Here is a 10,000-nt window from a genome sequence, read left to right as displayed (position 1 = left end):
GAGCCACTCATTAATATATCATCAGGAAGAGCGGGTGCTCCTAATACAGAGCCCTGAACCCCATTGTAAACTCCAGCCAGCTCTGAGAAAACACTGCTCACCCCGCTACACTCCTCACTCTGTCCTCTAACCATGTTTACACTGTCACACTGTGACGCCAGGCAGTGGGGAGGAGGGGAGACAAAGAAGAGACCCTCGTACCTCAGTCATTTCCACTCCGGTCTTGTTCAGGAAGTTTAATGAGCTTGCCCGCTTCATCCTGGGAGAGAGGAAGGGTAAGTTACTGGGCACTGACAGGTCTACAGGTTACCGTCTCACTGCTGCTGTGGGCAGGCCACCTACCCAGGGTTCCTGGGCTCCTGAGGGTTGCTCCCTTGAAGTTTCTTCACCAGCATCTCGCTGCTGCGTCGCAAGGCATCGCGTATCTTCCCAAAAGACCCGCTCCGTTGCAGAGAGCCATTCCCATCCTGGGGACAGTACGGAGAGGAAGGCCAGACACAGGTCAGTGCATCTCCCACAGACACCGGCCGCTCCCCACCTCCTCCACCCAAACCCCGGCTCCCCCCACCACCAGCGTCTCACGCTAGGCCGACAGGCCCTGGGCGCAGCATGGCACAGTCCAGGAGAAGGCCATTCAGCCCATTGTCTCCGTGCCAGCCCTTTGCAAGGGTTCCCCAATTCGTCGCCCACTACCCCACCCTGGCAAGAAACATTCCCCATCTCTCCAGCTCCTGTCACCCCCTCGGGACGTCCCAGAGTGTTTCACACACAATGAAGGGCCTTTTTTTTTGGAGTGTGGTCCCTGTTGTGATGTAGGAAACTTAGCAGCCCATTTACGCACAGCAAGATCCCACAAACAGCAATGTGATAATGACCCAGATCATCTGTTTTTAGTGATGTTGGTTGAGGGATAAATATTGGCCCCAGGACACCGGGGAGAACTCCCCCCTGCTCTTCTTCCAATAGTGGCCGTGAGATCTTTTACCCCCACCCGAGAGGGCAGACGGGGCCTCGGTTTAATGTCTCATCCTGAAAGACGGCACCTCTGACAGTGCAGCTCTCCCTCAGCACTGACCCTCCGACAGTGCGGAGCTCCCTCAGTACTGACCCTCCCACAGTGCGGCGCTCCCTCAGTACTGACCCTCCGACAGTGCGGCTCTCCCTCAGTACTGACCCTCCCACAGTGCGGCGCTCCCTCAGTATTGACCCTCCGACAGTGCGGCTCACCCTCAATACTGACCCTCCGACAGTGCGGCGCTCCCTCAGCACTGACCCTCCGACAGTGCGGCGTCCACTCAGTACTGACCCTCCGACAGTGCAGCACTCCCTCAGTACTGACCCTTTGACAGTGCAGCACTCCCTCAGTACTGACCCTCCAACAGTGCAGCACTGCCTCAGTACTGACCCTCCGACAGTGTGCACTCCCTCAGTACTGACCCTCCGACAGTGCGGCGCTCCCTCAGCACTGACCCTCCGACAGTGCGGCACTCCCTCAGCACTGACCCTCCGACAGTGCGGCGCTCCCTCAACACTGACCCTCCGACAGTGCGGCTCCCTCAGTACTGACCCTCCGACAGTGCGGTGCTCCCTCAGCACTGACCCTCCGACAGTGCGGCGCTCCCTCAGCACTGACCCTCCGACAGTGCGGCGCTCCCTCAGCACTGACCCTCCGACGGTGCGGCTCTCCCTCAGCACTGACCCTCCGACAGTGCGGCGCTCCCTCAGCACTGACCCTCCGACAGTGCGGCTCTCCCTCAGCACTGACCCTCCGACAGTGCGGCGCTCCCTCAGCACTGACCCTCCGACAGTGCGGCGCTCCCTCAGTACTGACCCTCCGACAGTGCGGCGCTCCCTCAGCACTGACCCTCCGACAGTGCGGCGCTCCCTCAGTACTGACCCTCCCACAGTGCGGCGCTCCCTCAGTACTGACCCTCCGACAGTGCGGCGCTCCCTCAGCACTGACCCTCCGACAGTGCGGCGCTCCCTCAGTACTGACCCTCCGACAGTGCGGCGCTCCCTCGGTACTGACCCTCCGACAGTGCGGTGCCGGGTGTGTGGATTATGGGGCTGAGTGTCTGGAGTGGGGGTCTCAAATCCAAAGGCAAACGAGAGAGAGAGCCTTGACGAATCAGATTTCCTGCAAGGTAGTGGCTCACCAGCACTCCCCAGGGGGCAATTAGGGATGGGTAATAAATACCCACCTGGCCAAAGATGCCCAAATCTCAGGGGTGGACGGGAAAGACAGTTGCTACCCCCTCCCCAGCCCCAGCCAGCATGCCCAGCAGTCCGGCTGACCCGATGTTGACCCTCCCCTGGATAGACACTCACTCCATTCCACTCAGCTCCTCCTGTTTCCTCACTATCCGCCCCATTGACGATGTAGTTGACAACCCCTCCAGCGCCAGTCAGCTGAACCCGAGCCGCTTGACCACCCACGCCACCGTCCTTCAGCAGCTCCATCATCCGGGTCTGGTGAGATGGTTCTGGCCCCTGGAGTGAGAAGCGTGGGACAAGGAGAGATAACAGCTGAGCTCCCATTCAAACCATCAGACAGCAGCAGGAAACAGTCACTCACTCCCTGTTACAGCACCGAAACACTCCCAACAACAACATAATAACTAACACAGAGTGACACTCTGAGACCCAGAGAGAGAGAGAGAGGGAGAGAGACAGAGAGAGAGAGAGACTGAGAGAGAGAGAGAGAGACAGAGAGAGAGAGAGAGACAGAGAGAGAGAGACAGAGAGAGACAGAGAGAGAGAGAGACAGAGAGAGAGAGACAGAAAGAGAGGGAGAGAGAGAAAGATAGACAGAGAGAGGGAGAGAGAGAGACAGAGAGAGAGACAGGGGGACAGAGAGAGACAGAGAGAGACAGAGAGTCAGAGAGAAAGATGGAGCGAGAGAGACGAGGAGAGAGAGTGAGGCACAGAGAGCATGAATTAGGGAGAGAGAGAGCAAAGGACGGAGCGAGAGAGAGAGAGAGAGCAAGGGACAGAGAGAGGGACAGAGAAAGAGGGGGAGGGACAGAGAAAGAGAGTGAGAGGGGGAACTGAGAGAGAGGGGGGGCAGGGAGAGTGAGAGTGAGGGAGAGAGAAAGAGAGAGTGAGGGACAGAAAGAGAGGATGAGGGACAGAGAAAGAGGATGAGAGAGTGAGGGACAGAGAGAGGGAGATAGAGAGAGTGAGGGACAGAGAGGGAGCGAGGGACAGAAAGAGAGAGGGCAATGGATAGAGAGAGAGGGGGACACAGAGCGAGAGAGAGAGAATGAGATGTTGGATGTTTAGTAGGCCTCACAAAGTGTCTCTGAGTCCTGTATGTTTGTTTATTGATAACACATAACTATGTCCATACATACAAGGTATAGTCCAAGCTAAGAGCTTACTCCATGCTTGCTTCTACACAGGTCTCTGTCCTGTCCACAACTGACTCTAGTCTCAGGTCACGTGTCTCTACATCACATTGTGGTCGGTTCTGTTTCCAAGTCCCACATTCACTCTTGCAATGCTAGATACTGTGATGGTACACTTCCCTCAAACTTTCCACAACACATTTACATCATAACCGCACTGCCCCTTCATACCCCCCCCCTCGAGATTCAGACGGCCTGGAGGTTTGACAATTCTCCCAGGCCTCGTTCTGGTCACGTTCGGAGGAGTGGTCGGCTCTGCTGATTTGGGCAAACGCTTTCGATTCGGAGTTTGAGTTGTGGTCTGTGCCTCTCCTTCTTCTGATACCCCTTTCCTGCTCCTTGGCAGTTAAACTTCTCTTTGTCAACTCCCCATCTGCTTCACTCGGGGTGGGGGGTGCCACTGGCTTGTCCTGTTCTCTCCCGGAGAGCGTGTTCACTCCGTTCGTTCGTGGGACGAGCCCTTTGCTGCCAGGCCTCTTGGGAACTTGCAGTCCCGTGTAGTTGACGACAGAAGTTGTCTTGATGTCTCCAGCCGTTTTAAGAAGGGTAAGGGTAGCGTGGGCATCCCTGCTCAAGAGAGGAAGAGGTTGGCTTTGGGTGACGTACGTGACATCAAATATCTACTTGTCGCTAAACCTCAGCGGCTCGAGGGTCAAGCCTACGACTGCAAGTTGGGTTCCTCCAGGCCTATAGAGCAGCGTGTCTGTTGTTCGTAGCCAGAGGTCTCTCAGCCATGGCTCCTTGTCCCAGGAAGACTGTAACGCTGGCTCCCGTGTCCAATTTGAAGTCGGTGAGGTGACCATTCCAAAGAGAGAATCTAGGACCCTTGACCTCACGCAAGGAGGTCACGCTCGGGTCCCTTCCTCAATCTCACGGATCGTCTCGGGATCCTCCGCCCGCCTGGGTACAGCTTTCCGAAGTGTCCCCGGCGGTTGCAGTCGAGGCTGTGCTGAGGTTGCCAGGCGTTGCTGTCGCCTGGGAGGTCGTTTGGCTGCAGAGCGCTGACATGGTCACCCACCCTCTTGTGGTCAGTCTGGGTATTCCCTCCCTCCCTTTGCCTGGAGTCTCTCTGCCCCTTTGTTGCTTTACCAGCTGGAGAGTTGGGGTTGCTCTGAACCGTGGCTTACTTACACTTACTTACATAAAGTGGATCATCGCTGCTGGCAGATTCCAGACTGTCTGACTACTTGGATGGCCTTTTGTAGAGTCAGATCTTCCTTGGCCTGTAGCATGTCTGAAAGGACATCGTCAGTCACTCCAACAACAATTCTGTCCCTTACGAGTTCTGACTTAAGGTCACCATAGTCACAGCCTTCGGCTGATCTGTATAATTCATTTATAAGAGTCAATTGGTTCTCCAGGCTGTTGGAGAATTTACTCTCTCTAAAATGTTGTTGATTCTTAGATTAAAATATGTATTTAATGACTTTAGAACCTGATCGGATTTATCTGATGATTTGTTTATTCCTGGCCTTGCAATAACATCATCAGCTATCGGACCTACTGCATAAAGTAGCGTATTCGCCTGTACCGCTTCTGTCTCTCTATCTAACCCCGAAGCTATCCATGTGTCTCAAGAAACCTTTGCGCCAAAGTCCCCAGTGTCGAGTTTGGCCTGGCCCTTGGATCGGTCCAAATTTGGCCTGATAACGTTGATTTCTTCTCCAGGGTTGTTTTAAAGTTCAGGGGAAGCGCGACTTTAAACGCTGTGCAGGGTTTGGAGATGGCGCCGCAGTAACCGTTTCCTCTAAGCGTCTTCCCGCGCTTGTCGGGTTTTGGTGGGCTCCGGTGGAGACGGCCTCTTTGTCGTTAGTTCTGGACAACGATCAACTCAAATCACCTGTCCTGGGCCTTTCCCTGCACCATCGGTGGGAGGGAGGATGTTGGGGCGTTTTACAATCGATTCCCGGCTCTGGCTAACGTACCTCGACCTTCCGCTGCCTTTTGTTTCCTCACAATCAGCTCGGCCGTCACGTGGGCCACAGCGACGAATCCTAACCCGGAATGGCTGCAGTCCATTCGGGAACAGGCCGCTCCGGCATTTTTGCAGCGCCGGAGCTTTTCCAGCAGCTCCTGGCTCTGAGCTGAATTTGTTTGCTCGCCCCTGCTCGGTCCTTTGACTCTGTCGCTCGGTGGGCATTCGACGCGGACCTCCACTCGATCCTGCGGAGGCCTCAGCTGCACAGCAGAGTCTTTTCATCTGCCTCCAGTTCTGCAGCGGGGCTTCTGTCAAGTGACCTCCCTCCGTGTCTCCGCTTCAGCTGCTTTCAGTCAGGTCAAAACGCTGCTCCACTAATTCTCCAGCTTTTCAGTTCCTGCTCCAGCTTCCCGGAGGTTCTGGGTTTGTCCATCCGCTGACACCATGTTGTATGTTGTATGTTCAGTAGGTCTCACAAAGAGGTTCTGACTCTTGTGTGGTTGGACACTACGTGTTTATTGATTATATATATATGTATTTATTATATATACGCATACAGGGTACAGCCAGCACTCTGAGCTAACTCCATGCTTGCTTTTGCACAGGTCTCTGTCCCGTCCACAACTGACTAGTCTCAGGTCATGTGTCTCTGTGTGAGGTACTGTTTCCCAGTCCCACATTAACCCTTACTGTGCCAGATACCCTTACACGACACAAGGGAGAGAGAGAGAGAGAGAGAGCACGAGGGACAGACAGAAAGAGACAGCGAGAAAGAGATGAGAGAGACAGCGAGAGACAGAGAGAGGGAGAGAGAGAGAGAGAGACAGCAAGAGAAAAGAAACAACAAGAGAGAGAGAGACAGCGAGCAAGGGACAGAAAGGAAGAGGGAGACAGAGAGAGAGACAGAGTTAGAGCGAGAGGCACAGAGAGATACAGAATCAGAGAGATGGAGAGAGAGGGAGAGAGGGAGAAACAGAGAGGGAGAGCGAAACAGAGAGAAAGAGAGAGAGAGAGAGGGAGAACTTACGGATGAGCTCTGGACGGTGCAACCAGGGTCATTACGAGGAGGAAAGAGAATAAAGAGAGAGTTAATTAAACACAGGCCAAGGATCAGAGACAACAGTCAGTGACACACAGTGAGAGTGGGGAATCTATATGCTGCGATTTTTCCCCAGAACAGTCCAATTATCAAACCTACAGCTGGTGGTTCAGGACTTCACTGAACAGCGCTGTCTGCTGTGGTGGGCAGGTCCCACAGTCACACACCCACCCTTTCTCCGACAGAGGACCGGAGGGAGTTACAGAAATCGAGAAAATAACTCAAAATAGCCAGGGTACAGGCTGGGGGGTACCGAGGGAAAGTGTGGGAGTGTCTGGGCGATGGGATCAACATCACCTGTGAGGGTTCACAGAGTCGATCATCCCAGCAACAGCTTATCCTCCGACCCAGAGTTAGGCACGCGTGAAGAAGCAGCCACTCAGGGGGCGTTCTGGAAAGGTCCACGGAAACCACAGAGCTCCCTAAGCGCGAAACCCAGGGAGAGAAAAGAATGCAAAGGAATGTTGCAGAGACCTGTTTGCGGGACTTGGTGGCGCACTCCTCGAGTGTCTCCGCAGCCTCGAGTTTACCCTGGCGACGGTACAGGGCTCCCAGACTCCGCAGGGTGGTGTTGACAGTGGGGCTGAGAGAGAGGACACACATGTTTAAAAAAGGATTTAACTTATTTTTACAAACATCATTTAGAAATCTTCCCCACCCCCATCAACATAAAAAACCCAAGTGTCTGTGATTGAAGCAAATATTCCTAAATATTACTCTAGACAAATTACCATACCCCGTGCTGTACCTGTCCTGGGAGTGTTTGAGGGGGACAGTGTAGAGGGATCTTTACTCTGTATCTAACCCCGTTCTGTACCTGTCCTGGGAGTGTTTGATGGGGACGGTGTAGAGGGAGCTTTACTCTGTATCTAACCCCGTGCTGTACCTGTCCTGGGAGTGTTTGATGGGGACAGTGTAGAGGGAGCTTTACTCTGTATCTAACCCCGTGCTGTACCTGTCCTGGGAGTGTTTGATGGGGACAGTGAAGAGGGAGCTTTACCCTGTATCTAACCCCGTGCTGTACCTGTCCTGGGAGTGTTTGATGGGGACGGTGTAGAGGGAGCTTTACTCTGTATCTAACCCCGTGCTGTACCTGTCCTGGGAGTGTTTGATGGGGACAGTGTAGAGGGAGCTTTACTCTGTATCTAACCCCGTGCTGTACCTATCCTGGGAGTGTTTGATGGGGACGGTGTAGAGGGAGCTTTACTCTGTATCTAACCCCGTGCTGTACCTGTCCTGGGAGTGTTTGATGGAGACAGTGAAGAGGGAGCTTTACCCTGTATCTAACCCCGTGCTGTACCTGTCCTGGGAGTGTTTGATGGGGACAGTGTAGAGGGAGCTTTACTCTGTATCTAACCCCATGTTGTACCTGTTCTGGGAGTGTTTGATGGGGACAGTGTAGAGGGAGTTTTACTCTGTATCTAACCCCGTGCTGTACCTACCCTGGGAGTGTTTGATGGGGACGGTGTAGAGGGAGCTTTACTCTGTATCTAACCCCGTGCTGTACCTGTCCTGGGAGTGTTTGATGGGGACAGTGTAGAGGGAGCTTTACTCTGTATCTAACCCCGTGCTGTACCTGTCCTGGGAATGTTTGATGGGGACAGTGTAGAGGGAGCTTTACTCTGTATCTAACCCCGTGCTGTACCTGTCCTGGGAGTGTTTGATGGGGACAGTGCAGATGGTGCTTCACTCTGTATCTAACCCCGGTGAGTTTCTAGTTATGCAAGTTGCTCTGCTGATGATGGAAGGGGCTGATGAATACTCTCAGTATGTGAGACCCACCTGTCCACTTTACAAGCCTTGTACCAGTTTCCATATTCCCAATACAGGACACCGTCTCTCCGTCTGCCCTACAACAGGAAAGGAAACAAATTACATTTAAAATTGTAACTTACTCCAGATACCAGCTCGTCCCAAACTCTGCTTCCCCGTCTCCCAATTCACTCTCAGTCCTATTCAACCATTACATATTGTAGGTCCGAACTACACCCACTCCTCCTCCATCAACAGCTTGTTTAAAAACATCTCCATGGCCTCCTCACCCCCTTCCTTATTTTACAACCTCCTCCAACCCCAACTCACCTCCTCCAGCCCCTACAACCCTCCCTATCTCTGTAACCTCCTCCAGCCCCTACAACCCTCCCTATCTCTGTAACCTCCTCCAGCCCCTACAATCCTCCCTATCTCTGTAACCTCCTCCAGCCCCTACAACCCTCCCTATCTCTGTAACCTCCTCCAACCCCTACAACCCTCCCTATCTCTGTAACCTCCTCCAACCCCTACAACCCTCCCTATCTCTGTAACCTCCTCCAGCCCCTACAACCCTCCCTATCTCTGTAACCTCCTCCAGCCCCTACAACCCTCCCTATCTCTGTAACCTCCTCCAGCCCCTACCACCCTCCCTATCTCTGTAACCTCCTCCAGCCCCAACAACCCTCCCTATCTCTGTAACCTCCTCCAGCCCCTACAACCCCCCCATCTCTGTAACCTCCTCCAGCCCCTACAACCCTCCCTATCTCTGTAACCTCCTCCAGCCCCTACAACCCTCCCTATCTCTGTAACCTCCTCCAGCCCCTACAACCCCCCCATCTCTGTAACCTCCTCCAGCCCCTACAACCCTCCCTATCTCTGTAACCTCCTCCAGCCCCTACAACCCTCCCTATCTCTGTAACCTCCTCCAGCCCCTACAACTCCCCCATCTCTGTAACCTCCTCCAGCCCCTACAACCCTCCCTATCTCTGTAACCTCCTCCAGCCCCTACAACCCTCTGAGATCTCTGCGCTCCTCTAATTCCGGCCTCTTGACCATCCCCTGATTCCCATCGCTCCACCATTGGCGGCCGTGCCTTCAGCTGCCTGGAATCCCCTCCCTAAACATCTGCGCCTCTCTCTCTCCCTCTCCCTCTCTCTCTCTCTCTCTCTGTCTCTCTGTCTCTATCCCTCTGTCCTCCTTTAAGACGCTCCTTAAAACCAACCTCTGTGACCGAGCTTTTGGTCACCTGTCCCTAATATCCCCGTATGTGGCTCGGGGTCAGATTCTGTCTGATTGATGTTCCTGTGAAGCACCTCGGGACATTTTAATGTGCTAAACATTTTTAAAAACATAGAAAACAGGAGCAGGAGTAGGCCATTCAGCCCTTCGAGCCTGCTCCCCCATTCAATATGATCATGGCTGATCCTCTATCTCAACGCCGTACTCCCGCTCTCTCCCCATAGCCCTTGATGTCTTTAGAGTCCAGAAATCTATCTATTTCCTTCTTAAACATATTCAGTGACTTGGTCTTCACAGCTTCTGTGGTAGAGAATTCCACAGGTTCACCACCCTCTGAGTGAAGAAATTTCTCCTCATCTCAGTCCTAAATGGCCTACCCCGTATCCTGAGACTGTGACCCCTTGTTCTAGACCCCCTGAGACAGAGGAAGCATCATCCCTGTATCCAGTCTGTCCATCCCTGTCAGAATTTTATATGTTTCAGTGAGATCTCCTCTCATTCTTCTAAACTCCAGTGAATACAGGGCCTAGTCGGCCCAATCCCTCTTTATACAACAATCCTGCCATCCCAGGAATCAGTCTGGTG

The 10,000-nt window shown here is 53.6% G+C and overlaps 1 protein-coding gene across 1 annotated transcript in view; it reads right to left on the bottom strand.

The window, feature by feature from the left end:
* Nucleotides 1-8,274, bottom strand: part of LOC144677835 (kinesin light chain 2-like) — a gene marked incomplete at its 5' end in the record, with an annotated part of 10,397 nt that extends 2,123 nt beyond the window's left edge. Inside the window, 5 exons of the mRNA XM_078537843.1 lie at nt 202-259; nt 343-467; nt 2,329-2,490; nt 6,899-7,007; nt 8,207-8,274. Coding sequence (XP_078393969.1) covers nt 202-259; nt 343-467; nt 2,329-2,490; nt 6,899-7,007; nt 8,207-8,274 — 522 coding nt within the window. The remainder of the gene's footprint in view (nt 1-201; nt 260-342; nt 468-2,328; nt 2,491-6,898; nt 7,008-8,206) is intronic.
* Nucleotides 8,275-10,000: the final 1,726 nt, after the last annotated feature.

This window comes from Cetorhinus maximus, unplaced genomic scaffold, assembly GCF_964194155.1.
Source record: "Cetorhinus maximus unplaced genomic scaffold, sCetMax3.hap1.1 HAP1_SCAFFOLD_3135, whole genome shotgun sequence".
Taxonomy (NCBI): Eukaryota; Metazoa; Chordata; class Chondrichthyes; order Lamniformes; family Cetorhinidae; genus Cetorhinus; species Cetorhinus maximus.
Note: the sequence above shows the minus strand (reverse complement) of the source record. Positions and strands in the feature narration are given on the sequence as shown.